General features: G+C 43.2%; 1 protein-coding gene across 1 annotated transcript; it reads left to right on the plus strand.

The window, feature by feature from the left end:
* Positions 1-426: 426 nt before the first annotated feature.
* On the plus strand, positions 427-17,787 carry NCEH1 (neutral cholesterol ester hydrolase 1). Its single transcript, XM_063167312.1, has 5 exons — positions 427-592; positions 9,177-9,405; positions 11,301-11,370; positions 13,308-13,479; positions 14,859-17,787. Exons 1-5 carry the CDS (start codon positions 455-457, stop codon positions 15,474-15,476), a joined length of 1,227 nt encoding a protein of 408 aa, XP_063023382.1. The 5' UTR covers positions 427-454; the 3' UTR covers positions 15,477-17,787.
* The last annotated feature ends 589 nt before the right edge of the window (positions 17,788-18,376 follow it).

Consider the following 18,376-nt stretch of genomic DNA (forward strand, 5'->3'; position numbering starts at 1 on the left):
GCAGCGGGTACAGGGTGTCAGCAGTGGGTACGGGGTGTCAGCAGTGGGTATGGGGTGCCAGGAGGCAGCACCTGGCACCTAGAAAGTCTGAAGATGCTTTCCAAGATGTGGATGCCTTTGTTGGCCGAGAGCGCGATGGAGGAGCTCCGTCCTCCCACGCCTCGTGTGTCCGCACAGCCCCTTCCCCCGCGGCCCCGCGGGCAGCCCCGGGCGGGTGCGATGCTCCGGGCCGGCGGTCCCCGAGCGCGCCCGGCCGTGGGGCGCGGCGGCTCCGCGGGGCGGGCGGGCGCGGGCGGGGCGGCGCCGGGCGGGCCCCGGGCTCGGCTCGGGCCGGGCACACGGCCGGCGGCCCGGGAGGAAGCGCCGGGACTTCCTCCGGGGGAGGCCGGCCCGGGGGCGGTGCGCGCCCCGCGGGGAGCGCGGCGAGGCGGCCGCACACGGCGCGGAGGAGGCGATGCGGGCCGCCTGGCTGCTGCTGCCGGCGCTGGCCGCCCTGTCCGCCTACTATGTGTACCTGCCGCTGCCCGGCGCCGTGTCCGACCCCTGGAAGCTGATGCTGCTGGATGCCACCTTCCGGGCGGTGCAGCAGACGGTAAGGCGGCCCCGGCCCCGCGGCGCTGGGGAGGCGGGCGGCAGCCCCCGCTCCGGTACCGGAGGCGGTCGGAAGCGCTGTAGCGGTGCGGGTCCGGGGCATCCGCGCAGCGGGAGCGGCCCCCGCACAGCCCTCCCGGCCCGGCCCCGGGGCTGCCTTGTGGCTGGGGAGTGCCCGGGTCGGTGACATCGCGTGTGGCGGGCCGGAGCTGGGCCGGTCCCCCATGCAGGAGGAGAACGGGCTCATGTCCCTCTGTGACTGCGACAGCGGCAGCGCCGCGCAGGACAGCCCCGGTGTCGCCCTTGTCCGTCCGTCCGTCCGTCCGTCCGGCGAGTGCCGCTCGGAACCGCCGGCTGCCAGCGCTGCCCGGGGCTCCCGGCACAGCCTCACCGCCCGCGGCTCGCTCTGGTGTGCGAATTGCCGGCGCTTGGTCAGGGAAAAAGAATTAGTTGCTTTAATCTCATCCCTGTGCCTTAGGGAAAGAGGACATACGAAGCTCTTTCAAATGTTAAACTGTCTTGATTTGGAATCCTGTTACTAAAGAAAACTCTCTGGATGCTTGCTTTTTGTCACAGAGCAGTTGTCACTTGATTTCTCCCTTATTTTCTGCCAGCGTTTTTATGCTGACATGAAACAGAAAAGAGATGGCAAATTTTCTGATAATGACTTCATCTCTGAAGTTTGTTTTCTTCTAATATTACCCAGTCTTTCACAAGGACTGATCAGTCATGGACAGGACTGATGTAAGGCAGAGTGTATGTGAAAATTGAAAGTTGTTTTGATTTAAATTTCAGTTTACTGGATTGTTTTGAAATGTGCAAAAGCTTGTATTTTGAGCAGATGATGATCCCTTCTGCAGATTAAGGGATTAAATGAGTTAGTGGACAGAGGGCTCATAAATGGACTAGGTGGGAATGTACCTGCTACATTCTTAATACAGTAATGGTGAGTAGTGGGAAGCATGAGGACAGTGAGCCCCATGCAGTGTCCAAACTTGTATATTCTGCCTGAATAGCTTCTCTGGTTGTCACCTTTGGAGACAGAGGCTGGGACTAAATGGATCATTCATCTGATTCCCTGGGACATCTTATGGTCCAATTGTATAGCTGAATCAAAGTATGCCTCCTGATTGAACTGATAAAACCTGTTTGCTGTACAGATAAAACCTGTTCACTTGTATGTCCTCCTGTATGAGAGGAAAATTATGCAATAGTTTAAATTCTGCAGGGAAATATATGGCTTGACATTCACTTGCTCCCTGTTTTAGCTCAAATGACTGAACTGCAGGTGGTCAGCTTGCCCAAATTCATTGCTAGGTAGGAACAGAAGGGCCATGGTGCCTGCACAGCATGCTGCCTGCAGAACACAGAGTCACGGTTTGTCCAGGAACACCTGAATCAAGGCCAGAACCTCTGGCTCAGGGAGACCTGACTTTAGAAAATGGTATGACTGTGGCTATGTATATGTATATTGCTGCTGCCTCAGCTACACATTCAGTTTGTTTATGTGGTGTGTTGTGTTGTAGATGCATTCTGGTGCCTCTAGCTTGGAGGCTGAGGAGTCCCTTTTGAGATATTCTGGAGGTCATAATCCCAGGAGGAGCTGGCAGGACAAAGCCTGGCAGGTGCCAGCTGGAGCAGGCTGGTGGCAGGACTGAGGTTCCCACATCTGCCCACTCTCTTTGTTAGGCGAAGGTGGTAATTTCTTAGTTATTTACATCTCTTGTCTTAGAAATAAAAACTTCAATAGTGAGAAAAACTACTAAGCAAGTAACAGTTCTGTAACTTCACTTGAAAAAGAAAGGGACAAGTGAGTTTAACCCAGAAGCATGAAGGAGGGGAGTTGTTAGAGGTGCCCCAGCCACACAACAGGGGAGCCTTGGGGCATTGGTTTCTGGAGAGAAAAAGAAGGTGCTTTCCAAGGGTTCAGAAGTCTTTCTAACACTGAGGCAGCACAGTCGGGAATAAATGACTGTCATTAGGAAGGAACCCTTGTGAACCAAAGGTAGGATTGTAAAAGTTAAGCTTGTGTATTTACTTTGTTAGGCAGCTTGTGTGTGTGTATATATATAAATATATATATATATATATATATATATATATATATATATATATATAAAATAAAGTGTATGTCCTTTTCCAGAGGTCAGCTTCCTCTTTCTTTCTCTATCAGCTATTTCAAGGCCAAATGGTTTAACATTTCTTTCAGTGGGACTGCTGAACTTTCACCCACTTCTGAATGTATTTCAGCTTGCTGTTTATTACTTTGCTTTATAGGTCTGATAGCTGACAGAAATACCTTTCTAATTTTAAAATATCTGAAGTGTGTTTTTTCCCCACAAACTTCAAGTGCTTCAAATAAATGAATTGTCTTTTGCTTATTTTGAAATGGATTTGTCAATACTCTGATGATTAAGTGTGACCATCTTTTATTAGGGACAATGTGTTTATTTGCTCAGTGCATTAATAATCACTGTGAATAAAACACAATAGGGCTGTCACTGGCTTTCAGTGTACTAATGATAAGGTTTTGACATTTGCATGTAGAGTTTTGTCCCAGGCTGCTATAAATTTCTTTACAAGCTTGGGACTGAGTCAGTGTCCTGGCTCAGTGTGAGAATCCAACAAACTTTCAAGTATAATCAGGTGGTTTAAAACGGTGTAGTGTTTATAGGGCAGTTCCTTTAAGCAGGTTTCAAAACGTACTACAGAAGGGAACTGATACCTGCTGAAGTATCAGTTTAAGTCTTAAATTGCGGGGAACAGAGGTAGAAAGAGCTGGAGTGTTTATCTGAAGTCACAAAAATTCCAGTGAAGGAGCTGAAAACTGAGATGACTTTCCAGAGCCTTGTTCCTGTGCCCTCTCTAATGCCCTGTGCTGCTCTGGAAAGAAAACAGAGAAACTGAAGCTTTAATGATAGTAATGAATTGATGTGAAAATGCTTACCTAAGAAAGGGTAATTTGCTCAGTCTCAAAATGGTGCGTGGTAACATTTGTACATGAAACTGATATAACACAATTTGAGATTAGAAATTAGGGTTGTATACATACATATATATATACAGGTACATCAGAACTCAGCTTCACTGAAATTTGGGAAGCCACAGAAAGTTAACTACAGGATTGAGCCAGAGATTTAGCGTCATTTTTTCAGTGGGTGTCTGTTAACAGTGTCTAGAGCAGCAATTCGAAATTCTGCTGTAACAGCAGTATTGATAACAGGCATTTTGACTTCTTCCTCTAACCACTCTCCCTTAGAAGAGGAAAGAGAGCAGCACATGTTTTATTGCAGTCCTTTGAAATAAGTTATTTCTGAACACCACTGTCAAGACACTTGCTATTCTGGTGCATGCCAAGGAAAGAGGAATTTTTTTGGAATTGGGACAGCTGTTAGCAAAGGTTTGGAAGGATAAATAGGTTGGCATAGGGGCCATCAGATAGATGTATATGGAAGAAGGCAGGCAGCTGTACAGAGCAGAAAACTTCTCATCAGCCAAGTGTTTCCTTTGTGCTTCTTCTCCACTCTTGGAATAAAATCAGCCATGGGATATCAACATTCAGGAGTAAAGAAAACAGTTGTATTTCTTTCTAACATTTTAATTTCTCTCTATCCACATATTTCAGAGTGTGTAACTTCTGGACAGATGTAAGTCATAGTTGTAGGCAGTGCAGTAAAGTTGTTGATGGTTCTGGATGCAAGAACAGTCTTAGAATTGATTTACAGTAAAGCAGGATTTTAGTTATGGAAGGTAGGTCTCCCAGCACTGGCACCTTGGCAGAAACTGAACCACACTGTAAGTCCTGCTTGCAGGAACAGGTAACTTAGGTTGCTATAAAAGCAGATCATCATGATTGAATAGGTACATGAGCAAAATCTTACATCAAAACATAATTAGATTTTGTTTCTAATTAATAAACTGACAAAACAGTCTTCCTGGTCTCTTTTTATTTCTAATGGAAATTCATAAAACTAAGAGCACTTGTCTTTGAAAATTGTCTTATCTAATAGTATTAAAAAGACATGTTCTTTACTGGGCAATAAGACACTTGCATTGAGAAATCTTTTTGTAAAATCACCCTTGAACAGGGTAAATTGCCCAAGATGCACCCAAAATAATCTGTTCCACACACAGCTAAATGTGGAAATGATCATGTTTATTTTTCACTCATCTGTTACTGACTACAGACATTGTCGTTGGCATTTTGGCCTATAATGTTTATAGAAGTGTCCTTTTCAAAGCAATGCCAGAACTGACTGTAGTGTCTGTGTCTTTTAAGGTAGGAAGTTGAGTTTTAGACAGTTCAGCCTTGCAGTTCCAGCATCATTACTCAGTTGAGTCATGAGTGAGATTTGGCTGGCTCCCAAGCAGTGCTGGATGTGAAAAGAGCCTTAGCTGTTTGCCCAGGTCCTGATTGCCCCCAGAGTCTGAAAGGTCGGTGCAGGACCTTGGCTCTGCCCTCTGGGAGGGCGCTGGGGGCAGCAGCTGATGCCTCTGGAGGGTGGTGCCGTGGTGCCTTTGTGCCTTTGTGCCTCCTGACCTGTCGCAATCATTCCGTGCTAAAGGGCAGAGCCAGGGTTAGCCCAGGAAGTCGTCTGAGGACAGAGAGTCCCAGTGTGCTGAGTGGAGTTAGAGGGTACTGGACAATTGCAACAAAAACTTTTGGGTTACTTTTTTGCAATAGAGAACATATGATGAGAATGGAATTCAAGTCCTTGGGGGATGTGAGTTTCTTCATTAAATTATCAGCTGAGGAGCCAGTAGGAGAATCCATATAATTTAGGGACAGATATTGGTGGTTAAAGGTGAAGTAATGGTGCCTCACTGGTGCAGGACTTTGTTCATTCTGCCCTGACTCCTTTCTTCATTTGCTGAAAAACTTCTCCTACATCAGTTAAATCTTTCAGTACCTGGCACCCCATATCAAAGAGTTTGCCAGAATGAAAGTGTCAGTCTTGAACAGTTCAGTCCCTTGGGAGCGCCTGCATAGTCCTTACTTTAAAATCTCAGTCATGGGAACGTCCTGGCAAAATAAAAGGAGATTTTGCTGTAGTGGAAAATGAAAAAACTTGCAGCTGTGACCCAGAGCGAGCAACGTGCTATGCCAGTAGCTGGCATGGCAGTTCTGGGCCAGTTGCCCACAGGCTTTTTATTTTTATACTACCTCCTCTTTCTTTCCTGTAGTCTCTTTACTTCCCCCTTTTCCTTATGCTTTCTCTTCCTTTCCACTAGCTTTTAGTATTGCAGCACTGTCTGCTCTCCCTTTTAACCAGAGAATATTTCTCTTCTCTTCTCTTCTCTTCTCTTCTCTTCTCTTCTCTTCTCTTCTCTTCTCTTCTCTTCTCTTCTCTTCTCTTCTCTTCTCTTCTCTTCTCTTCTCTTCTCTTCTCTTCTCTTCTCTTCTCTTCACATCCACATCCACATCCACATCCACATCCACATCCACATCCACATCCACATCCACATCCACATCCACACATAATCCCCATATATTTTGAAGTGTTACATTTGGTAACCTGCAGCAGCCCTGCAGGTTGTAACTGGGAGTGTGGTAAAAACCACAGCTACCAGCAAAGATCAAACCCAGTATTGCTCACATGAGACAAGCAGTGCCAGGTTTATCCCAGATTCAAGGTGATCCAGCTGCTGCCAAAAGGGCTGGCATCCTTTCTCCTGCTCCTCTTTCCTGCCTTGGGCTATCAGTAAGGTGGTGACATGACTGAAGTTTGGTGTTCCTCTGGCTCTGCTGGGTTTGTATGTAACTGGTGCAGCAAGATCCTGCTCTGGAGCCTTCCAGGGGCACCACAAAAAAGGTGCCAGGGAAGAACAAGCATCAGGATGGGCAGGGCTGTCCTTTGAGTGGCAAGGTACCCCTAGAGGAGAGTTGGCTAACCAACCACATGTTCTGCCAGGAGTATTAGTACAGATTGCTAAGATATGATAGGTATTTATTTTTAATATTTAGAGAGAAGATAAGAAGAAATTTATTTGTGAGAACTTTGGACAAGACTGGCTTTTTGCCAGCAAAAGTGCAATCCTGATGCCTTGTAAATTACAAGCCAATAGGCTGGTTAGGCAGATTGACTAACAAAGAATCTATCTGATAAATGCTTGGCAGAAAAACTGCCTATGCCTGATAAATAATTAGGACTGTTGCCTTTGTGTGCTGATGTGGAAAGCATCTCTTCCGGGTTTCTGGATTCTTGGAAAGTATGGTCTATTCTAGGAGCAATAGGCATGAAAGGGCATGGTAGGCTGCAGATGGCCAGGGTGCTCTGTGGTTTGAAGAACAGGGCAAAACACTTCTTGGTAAATATCCCTAACTAGCCTTGAAAACAAAACATTCCCGACTCCAGAGAACATGTGGTAATCTTGTCCACAGAGAATGCAAACTAAAGTGGGAGAAAACAAAACCGAGATGTCTATTGCAGCACAGTCAGGCTAAATAAAATCTACAAAAACATTCTTTTCTTGAGCAGTATTTCCAAGACTGCTTCACTGTGGTTACCTCCCCTGGGAGCTTCCATAGGGCACAGAGAGGATCAGACCTTCATGTGGTTACATCAGTGGCAGCCAAACAAGTTGTGTGCCAGATTATTAATAGATGTATTGCTCTTCAGATTTCAAACTAGTCCTGGGATTTCCTGTGGGAATTTTAAGTAATGGTGAGAGAAAAACATGGGCTGAAACTCGGAGATGCAAATAGCCTTGAGAATTCAGCATTCTTCCTGCCAGGTGGATATTTTGTGTTTCTTCTCCCAGAAAAAAGACTTGCAGTATGAAGAAATTATGTCCCATCCAAAAAGCAGCAAACAGTTTAAAATTTGGATTCCTACCAAGCAATCTCAGCAGGGTGATATTAGCACAAGTTATAGCAAGAAAAAAATGTAATTTTTTTTAAATTCTTGTTTTGGGAATGGATTCCTCTCCCAAGTCACATAACAGCCCATTGTATTTGGTGTAAATTTTGGGGAGGTTTTTAAATATCAAACTTTTCTTTTTTTCTACAGCAGTCTGCAGTGAGAGCTGTGCAGGGCCTTTCCTGTACAGAACCTAGATGAAAGCAAATACTTCAATTTTTTTAACATTCAAACTAATTAGGACAGAGAAAAAAATTACATGTAAGAGATCGTGGCTGTAAGATCTTCTTTGGAAGAGAGAATGCTGAGTGCTTCAAAGCTTGCTTTTATTCTGCAGGGGGGTGTGAGCAGATTTTCTACAGATTAAACTGGCAGCTATCTGTTCTTCAGCAGGTGAATGTGCTTAGACCAGTACCTGGGTGATCCTGCTCACTCTGTGTCAGCATCTTGAATCCTTTGTAGCAGGTTACACTGCGCTGCTGGGACTGGCAGAATTCACACTGCAAAGTGGGCATGTGTAGAAAAGCTCTATACAACAGGACACCTCTTCTTGTTCCAAGTATTTGGTACCTGGACATAAAATAAAAGGTCCCAGCTGACAGTTTTCCTGGTGGTAGTGTTCCTACAGGCATATGTTAAATATATGTGTTAATTTTATCTCCCGACTCCACTGCCTTGCCTGAGAAAGTTGTACAAAAGGCCTTCTGGTTTTCCAGTTTCTGAGCTCAAAGGGGAAAGACCTCCACTACTTTTCCTTTTAAATGGTCACTCTGGACACTGTAGTCCCTGTGGTCCTTTAGCTGCCCTTTTGCCACCCCTGTGCACCATCCAGGGCATGGTGACAGGTATGCACTACAAATAGTGAGCAGGTCATGTGTGGGGAGCAGGTCATGACCATTTCAAAGTGGAGGAGTGCCTTGAATCCCAGTAGTGTTTGCTGAGAGAAACAGGTTTCTAATCGAGTCAGAGCAAAATTTTAAAAATAAACATTAAAAAAAAAAAGTCCTTGATAGCTGAAGAGGATAAAATCTGCCTCCTTCTACCATAAGGAGACAGAAAGATCAGATCATTCTTCAATTTCACAGTGTTTTTATCACATAAAAAATAACACACTTGAGTCTCTGGGGTTGGAAAAAGGTGTCATTAACTTACTGTTGTTCTTGACTGGTGTTTCAGATCCTTCCCAGTTCTGCAGGAAAACACAATACAAGCCAAAAATCACCACTATATTCCTTTAAGACTACTCCTGTTTGCAAATTTCTTTACAGTCCTTGGGAACTTTTCTTAATTTGGAAGTAGAAAGACTTATGCTTTGCAGTGGACTAAGAGAAATAATCTGCATTTTTGATACTTTTCCACCAAAAAACATCGCCTGTGTAGTATTGCCCTCTGCTGGCACCAATCTGAGGAGCTTCATGGGTCCCCTGGTGGAACGTGAGGGTTGTTCCCTTCCAAGGTATCTTTCAGAGGATCTGAGTGCTTGTTCATGGTTGTGATCCAGTTTAATTTTATTTTTCCACAGAAAATCTTCTATGGGCAGCGTTTTGTTTTAATCCAGCTTTAAAAACATTAGAGCTTCTTGATAAAATTTCATTTTCCCAGTGAATATTGTAAGAATCGTGTAGGACCTGCCCTTTGAATGCAGTTGTATTACACATCAATGTGGGTAGAATATGATATGCTCTGAAGTAACAGAAATTTCCTTTCTTCTTTTCCCCCTACTAGTGTCACCTGATTCACTACCTGAGACTCAGCCATCACCTGATAGTTCTGAATTATTTGATTTGCACCTTTGACAAGCTGAAGTCTGTCTCCTCTGAAGACGTTAAAATCACGGATGCAGTTTTTGATGGCGTGGAAGTGAGAGTGTTTGAACCTCCTGCCAAGGGAGATGAAAGCCTCAAGCGCAGCGTTGTTTACATCCACGGAGGGGGCTGGGCCTTGGCAAGTGCAAGTAGGTGTCTGACAGTAATTAAATAGCATTTCAGTCTGCTTTTCTCCTAGCAGGAAAAGCCACAAGCTCGTTTTCCTGCCAGGAATGGCAGTTTTGCTAAGATGCACCTGAATTCAGTAGTGATCCACTCTGGTGGATCAAGTCTAAGGAGAGAGACAGAAAAATATCATGAACACACAGCAGAAGTGCATATCTTACCTGCATGTGAGCTGTAAAAGGACTAAAAGGTTAATTTTTTTACATCCTAAGAGGGAAAAATAGCTTATTGATTAAATCTCTGTGATGCCTGGGTGGGCTGCTTAGGCCAGTCCCTCACTTTCTGAGGTAATGTGCAAAAATCAGTTCTTGGTGATCAGGTTCCAGTGGCTGCATATAACGAAATTACGTGGGTTTGCCCCATTTTCAGACAATAATTAGCAGAAGACTGAGCTGATCTACACTGCATGCAACAGCCTTGCTAATGTTTGGTTCTTAAATAACCCCTACCTGGGAATACACGCTGCTGAGCACAGGCAGGAGGAGTGTGAGGGAAGCAGGTAGAGGTTGGTTCCTCTTTGGGTGGTTCCATAGGGACTACAACCACCACTAGCATAATTACCTTGAAATGTAATGCTGTTTACTCCATTAGCTTGGAAACCACAAACATGATCAGGGGAAGTGAGGTACAGCTATAGGCAGTGATAAGGTAACCACTGATTGCTTCCACATTGTACAGGAGGAAAACAGCCTTGGGAGACAAAGGGCTTGTGGCTCCTGTGGCTGCTCTGGGATCCAGATCTGAGAAAGTCTTCTCCCTTTTCCTTCCCCATTGTTCCCATGACATCCTGTAGTCCATAAAGCCCTGATTCTGCAGCTTCCTCCATACACAAAGAACATGAGTGGATTTTTACAAAATGATACAAAACACAGACTGTGCTGATTGCATTTGGACTCTGGATGTACAAGTCATTTAGACCAGGATTTGAGTGAGATTTAAGTTCATAAATAACTTTAAAATGTGGCCTTCACATGCCTATGGAAATTCCAGTCTCTTTGTCCTGTAGCAGTTAAACATTTTTCTCCTCTTCCTACAGAGGAATTCTGCTTTGAGATGGATTTTCTTAGACCTGCCTAAAGGATATTTGTTAACCTCCTGCCTGCATCATTTGTTCCATAATAGTTTACATATGATTCTTGTTGTGCAAAAGTTTATATTAAACTGCTGCACTTTGTCAGGATGATTATAGCTTGGCTTGGTCAGATGTGTTCCTGAGTCCAAGGTGCAGAAGTAAATGACACAATTGCTACACCTAAATATTAATTTCTAAGATTGGATACTTAGAGAACATTTAATAGTCCTAGTATATTTTATAGTACTAGGAACCAACAATTAAGTAACTGGAAAGGAACAAAATTAAAGATAATCAGTCCTCTGATAAATAGGATAGCTGTGATTAATCCTCCCTTAAATGAGAAGCTCAGCTGACATTAATAGGGCAACTCATTTGAATTAAAGCCATGAATGCTATAATAAAATGAACCACAGGCAGTGACTCATACAGCAGTAACCCTCTCTGGATGTAAATGCCCCCAGACCACTGTGTGCCTTAGATTTTGGCCAACTGAGAAAACTGTGATAGGTGGGTGAAATGACATGTCTGAAGTCACCAACAAACAGATGAGGAAAGGCATTAGACTGCAGGATTCTGAAATTGTGATGAATTACCTTCCTTCTGCTGGAAGGAGTATGGATTTGGCACTTGAGCAGTTGTGGGCTGATCTCATTTATCATTTACTTTGGTGATAAAATGTGCTGGATTCTGTGTGTGTGATAGCTGTTGGTTTTCTGAGAAAGCTTAATGACACCTTTGTTTCTATTGACTCACTGTCCCTACCACCATGTCCTTCTCTTCCAGGAACAAGCCTTTACAACAATCTCTGCAGAATCATGGCTGAATCTCTGAACGCTGTTGTTGTCTCTGTTGAGTGAGTAATCTAAAACTGATCAAGTGGTTTTAAGGTATTAGAAATCTGTATCATAGTTCTTTTACCTTCTCCTTCCATACTGGCTTCTCTGTAAGGCTGTAACTTGGACAGTAATTTTCTATACTAGCCTGATACCTTTATCCTTTTAAAATTAAAACAAATTGGAGTGGTATCAGAAATTCATTTGGTTTTCTAATTATTTTAGAATACACTGTGAGGTCTGGCAGTTTCCTGCTGCTCTTGCAATCTCCCACTGTTCCAGTCCTCTCTTTTAAGCCTTGTGCTTCCTTCAAGAGCAGAAGACAGCCAGACAACAGAGAAGCAGGGCTGCTTTTTTAACATGTTGAACAATTCCAATGCAAACAAACCTCTTGATTAGCTAAATACATTACCTAGATGACTCCAGCTTGATTGGTACTGTTCCCATCTTTATTGTCAACTTCAATATTTTCTTTTTTAAACCCAACCACTTGATAAAATTACTCAAGTTTCCCACCTGCAGTTCATTACATACCAAGCTTTGGGATCTAATTGCAACTTAATTATATGGAGTTGATGTTACTCATTTAATGCTTATTATAGTGTACTTTAAAGGATTGGGGGGGGTGGGTTTATTTTTTCTTACTGTTTTGGTTTTTTATTATTAGAAACAAGGAAAACTACAAAAGCAGCTGTTGGTTATTCCAGACAAGCAGCAATCACAATATTGAAAAGTTCCTTATTATTCCTTTTCTGATTTATGCTGGTGTCATTCTGTCTATTGCTCTGAGTCACTATTACCTCTTTTCCTTAATCATTACATCCTTCAATCAAGGGGTGTGTATTCAATTAGCCAAGTCTAATTGGATTCCTTGTTGATCTAATTGCATATCTCACTTTCACAATCTATGCACAGTTTACTGTTTGGCAAGGAGCTCCCAAAGGACACCCTCAGATTCCTGTATATACAAGATAGAGAATGCTTTCTGACAGCAGGTCACAATTGGAGTTTGAAAATTGGAATCTTAAATTTAAAATTTATTCTGCATATGAAACTTCTTTAGCTTACAATCTAAAGATGTTTTGAGTCAGAGAATTGAATTTTGGTTGGCTAGGCTCTGCTGAGAAAGTGTAAAATCTGTAGTTTGAAAAGCTGAAAACTTTGCTGTGTACCATAAGGCCCAGTAACAGCTCTTGGATATCAGATTATTCAGTAAATACAAACAGATTTCTCCTGCACTGTAGTTTAGAAGCTGAGGAAGCATCATGTGTGGGATTCAGCTGCTGCCTCTTCCTGGCAGCTGTTTGCTCTCTGTGCCTCCATCCCCCACCTGCCCAATGGGTGTATTTCTGCTCCTCTCCTTGCTACAGGAAAGGAATTATTGCATCTATTGCACTGGAGAAAATTGGCATTGCTTAATTTCTTGGCTATTGTTCATTTCATGGCACAGAGGGATAGCAAGGTTTATTCTCTCCTGACATCAGTAAAAATTTGGGAAGCAGAAGTGCTTAGGCATTTGGCTCAGCCAAACCAGGAGCATGTTGAGTGTGTGTGATTTACTCACCCTCATCCTTGTTAAGGCGGGAATTTGGATCAAAACCAGGCAGGGTGGAATGGCTCCCTTGCCAAGGGTGTCTTAACTATTGATTTTTATAATGCATTATGAAATCCTCCATTGTAAATTCTAGGAAAGTGCTGCACAATTTTATACTATCTTGGTATTATTCATGTTTAGTAGGTTCATTTTAATTGTTCCAAATTAGAACATTAATTATAAGATTAAGTCTTACATACGTATTACACACCTCCTACTTCTTCTGTACTATTTGTCCTAATGAAATACTTATTTCCAGCAAGGGTTATCTGATTTCACCTGTAAATCCTAAAGGAGAGGTACAATAACACCAGTACAATAGGGCAGAGGTAAGAATTGTTTCTCATCCCTTACCTGTTGCAGATACAGGCTGGTGCCCGAGGTGTGCTTCCCTGAGCAGTACCACGATGCTCTTCGTGCAACAAAGCATTTCCTGCAGCCTGATGTCCTGGCTGAGTACTCCGTGGACCCCAGTCGAATTGCAATCTCTGGGGACAGTGCAGGAGGGAATTTGGCAGCTGCTGTGTGCCAGCAGGTAACACCCACTGAGTGTTCTGTGTTGCACTACTGCAGTCCAGCCCAGGGACACTGGCAGGGTCTCTGTGCTGCTCCATCACAAGGTGATGTGCCACGCCTGATAACAGAATGGTAGAAAGCCAAAATCTGTTAATTTTCCTTCTGTAAAGTGACTCAGTCACTATATGAATCACATAGGTTGTGATGTGTTGTTACAGTCACAAGTTTTTGTGGACCTGAGTTTAAGAGCAAGTAGCTAAATTACTTTTTTAAACCTATTTTGCTGGTGAAATCCTTGTTTTTCCAAGTGGGCATAATTTCCTAATATGATTGCCTATTTTTAGATAATTATCTCTGGAAATATACTTTTATTTCTTTCAAATACAAATGAAGGACAAAATATACAGTATGCGGAGCTTAATTCTTCTGTTAAATTGTTTTCCTGTAGCATTTTGCACTTTTAAGGAAATTTCTTTTGTGTATCTGCAGTTTAAATGTAATCTGAATTTGATCTAGTAAAGAGTTTAAAGGAGACCCGAGGCAAGTAATATTTTTCATGGTTGAATGAAATATTATTATTAACTTATTTCCATAACCATTAGTGATAAGAAAGCAGATGCCATGTCCAGACAACTAATTATCATGACAACCTTCCAATATTGAATTAGGGTGGAAAAATTAATAAGAGACAATTACAATAAAAACTTCAATATTGAGGACTGATAAACATGATAGTGCCACATTTTGGAAGGAGCATTCCTAATTAAATTTTCTGATGCAAAATTCTTTTTAAACCAGATGAGACATGATGGGGCACTGGGTATCTTGTGTAGGAGATGAAACAAAGAGTTTGCTGACTATTCCAGTGAGGCAGTCAGAGGGCACAAAATTCGTAATTGGTAGACTTAAATGCAGGTCAAGTCAGACACAGGGAGGTGCTTCTGCACCAGGTAAGTCTTTGCTAGAAGAAATTGTGGATGCCAGCAATCTACATTGGCTGTAAAAAACCCAATTAGATCAATTCATGGAAGAAAAATCCATTAAAAGCTCTTAAAAGCAAAAGTAGCTCCTTTGAGTCAGGAAATCCTGCTGTTCAGCTGGGCACTGTGTTGGAGAAATGCCACTTTACACTTTTTTTTTTGTTGTTCTTACTCCCTTCAATAAACTGATGTTACTGGTTTCTGTTGGGAATGGGATGCTGGATCTGCTTGAATGGCCGCCTTACAAGAGGAGAAAAAGATCAGGCTGCTAATAATTCAGACAAAACAGCCACATTACCTGTATGAGAGCAGAATTTACTCTGAAACTGTCAAATGAATGTCTGCTTTCCTAAAGTTCCACATTGATACATGCTTATCTTCTTCATAACCTTCATTCCATCCTGTGTTTTTTGCACAGCTTAGCAAAGATGAGGATTTGCCTGTCAGACCGAAACTGCAGGCCTTGATTTACCCAGTCCTCCAGGCCTTTGACTTCAACACCCCCTCCTACCAGCAGAACATGAACATGCCCGTGCTCCCTCGCTACGTCATGATCAACTACTGGATCGATTACATCAACGGCAACTACGACCTGGCTCACGAGCTGCTCGTCAACAACCACACCGCGCTCAACGTGGGCCGGGCCCTGTCCTTCCGCGCGCGCCTCAACTGGACCTCCCTGCTGCCCCCCTCCTTCAAGAAGAACTACGAGCCCGTGGTGCAGAGCACGGGCAGCGAGGCCATCGTGGAGCGGCTGCCGGCGCTGCTGGACGTGCGGGCGGTGCCGCTGCTGGCGGACGACGCCACGCTGGCGCGGCAGCCGCGCACCTACGTGCTGACCTGCGAGAACGACGTGCTGCGCGACGACGGCGCCATGTACGCCGCGCGCCTGGAGCGCGCCGGGGTGCCCGTCACCCTCGACCACTTCCACGACTGCTTCCACGGCTGCATGATCTTCACCGTGTGGCCCACGGATTTCTCGGCCGGCGTGAAGACCAGGAACAGCTACATCAAGTGGCTGGATGAGAACCTGTGAACGGTGGGCTGCGGCGGCTGTTCTGGAGGAAGAGCAAACAATCAAAAAGTGCACTTTTTCTGAATTCTGACTTCACTGTTCGGCTGCAGACCACTAACTGCAGCATTTTCTAGCTCCATTGGCCTTGCCCAGTAAAGAATTTTGAGAAGTAATTTTTTTCCAAACCAATCTTTTTCCACTTTCTCCCAGATGACTACTGCCAAACGTAAACATGTGTTGAGCAGGGAGATCAGGATTCCTGCAGGATTCTTGCCTGGCTGCAACTTTCAAGCTTTGACTCATAATTAGGTACAAAGGCCCTGGCTTTGAAGTGCTGTGAGATAAATCCTAAGATCTACATCTACTTCTGAATATGTAAAAAACGTGAGCTAGTTTACAGCAGTGTTAAGCATCTGATGTCACAGTGAGAGCCCTGGGCAGCAGGGCCATGAATTTCAAAGACAAGCACGGATTTAGGTGTTGGCTTTTTGCCATTGACAAACAGCTCATTTAAATTTTTAAAAATATGTTTTGAAAAAGCTCTTCTAGGCAGTTAAAACGATGCTAGATGAGTCTCTTAGCCAAACCTGTAATTCAGCTTTGGAATTTGGTTTTTGCTACCTTTTAATAAATATATTTTTAAAAGGTACAGGACTAAATATATTTTCAATAAAAAGTATGATAGCATACACACAAATAGATAAGATAAAATATGACATGTAGCAGTAGAATCCAGGTTTCCTGTGTGAGTGACCTTCAAAGCTGACTACTTATTTGGCTAAAGAATGTGACTTCACCTGTGTTTAATGCCTCAGTTGTATGATCTACTTACAGAAAATACTGACCTTACTACAAATAGTCTGCTGTGTGGTTTGCACTAATGTTTGTAATTAATAGTAGAAGTTTTTATTCATTGACTTTTCTTTTGTGTTTATAGTTTTTATTGTATTTCCTGCTTCGTGAAAGGAGGAAGGCAAGCAAATACAAGTGGGCTCCAGTCTATACAGAAGATTTAATTCTGAGCTTTGCAGCTGAGCTTTGTCTGTCTTGTAGACTGCTCTAGGTAAGATGATCTCACTACTGGGCAGCAAATCTCTGCAGTTTGAGCCAGTCTGTAAAGTTCAAACAGGCAGGACAGGGGAGAGAAACTACTTTGTGACTGTCTATTGTCCAGGCTGCTCACAGCTTGTGGAAATGAAGGTGGTGTCAAAAGCCCATAGGAACAGAGGAGATAGTGGGAGATTTAAATTCATCCTCAGCTTTACCACAGACTTCCTGTGGGTCCCCAGGAGAACAAGGTCATCTCCTTACACCCCACTTCTGCAAGGGAGGCAGTAATTTCCTACCTCACAACAGAGCTGTGAAGCTGAATTCTCAGGCGTGGGTGTAGCACACGGATGGGAATGTGACTGCAGGCACTCAGCAGCTCCCATGGCTTTTGACTTTCCATCCTTCTCCAAGAGCTGGCCCACAGCAGCCTGTCCCATATCAGGGATGCTGCTGGGCTTGAGTCCTGCTGAGCAGTTTGCTCCCCTCTGTCCTGGTTCAGGAACCCTAAGGTGAGGCCTCTTAGCCCTTGGAGATCATGACAAAGGCTATTTCATTAAAGCATTCCTTCCAGCAGGATTCTGAAATGTTCTTCAAAAAACCCCATCAGGCAGATCAAACTGCCTTCTGACATTTAAAATACATACAGAGCAGTCCCCTTTCACTGGGATTTAAATTAAATAGGAGAATGGCTTTGCTGAATCACTGCTTCCTGGAAACACCAGGTTGTTAACATGGTTGTGTGTATTAAGAAGAACCATTAACGAGGCAAGGCCTGGATGTCAGCTCAGTCAGGCAGGCCAAAATTCATTCCCAGCATAGTTCACATGGAGATCACAAGGCCAAGCTTTTTCAGCAGTGGCCCAGATTCTTCTTCTATTTAGCATTTACAAAGACTTGGTGGAATTAGAGCAACCAAGTGACAATCTGAATCAGAATAAATTTTGATCAAGAAACCAAATTAACACTGCAGAGGAATTAAAACTTTTTATCTGGATTTAAACCCTTTCCTCCTTTTCCCCATAAATACAAATTCATACATTGTATTCTTTGAATCGACAGCAACCAAAATTATATCCATTCAAAAGACAAGTTACTAATCTGCTCCAGAGTCCTTTGCCTTTGTATGGAGACAGCAACATTTACCTGACTTTAAACTATAACTAAAATAGTAAAAAAAAAAAAAAAAATTTAAAAAAAAATCACTGTACTGAGTTATAACAGGCTTCTTCCTGAATTTCCTGCTTCAAGAGTAAACCCATGTCAGAAGAGATAAAATTTATATCTACTCACTGTCATTAGTATAATATGTAGATATACTATGATTATATATCATAGTATAACTGTGGTACTGGAATAAAATGGTTAATATTCCTAAAAATCTTATAATATTTAGTTTTCCTGAGAGCTTTCTGCAAAGCTTTAGCTTAGCATTTGTTTATAGCTAAGTTATACATATCTGTTACGAATCTAAAATATAATTGCACTGAATTGAAAGGGAGAGCTGGAATATATATACACATATATATATATATATATATATATTCCTGGAGTGGGTTGTAAATTTCCTTCATGCACTGAAGCACATTGAAGTCTTGGCACAAGAAATAAGTAAGTTTATAACTGGAGTGAGCGTGTTTACGAAGCCGTCAGCAGCCTGGTGCGATGGCCGGGATCGCAGCACCAGTGGATGTGGTGCACACTGGTAACTGCTTCTGACAAAGCATCTGGACTACTTTGATCTTGCAGCCATGTGGTTTAATACCTGAGAGCTGCAGAGATACCTGAGGGATCCTACAGCAGGCAAAAAAGAGATGTCTGAGTTTCAGCTCTAAAAAGACAGAGCTGTCTTTTTAAATTCAGTGTGACCCTTG

Source organism: Melospiza melodia, chromosome 12 (assembly GCF_035770615.1).
Source record: "Melospiza melodia melodia isolate bMelMel2 chromosome 12, bMelMel2.pri, whole genome shotgun sequence".
Classification (NCBI taxonomy): domain Eukaryota; kingdom Metazoa; phylum Chordata; class Aves; order Passeriformes; family Passerellidae; genus Melospiza; species Melospiza melodia.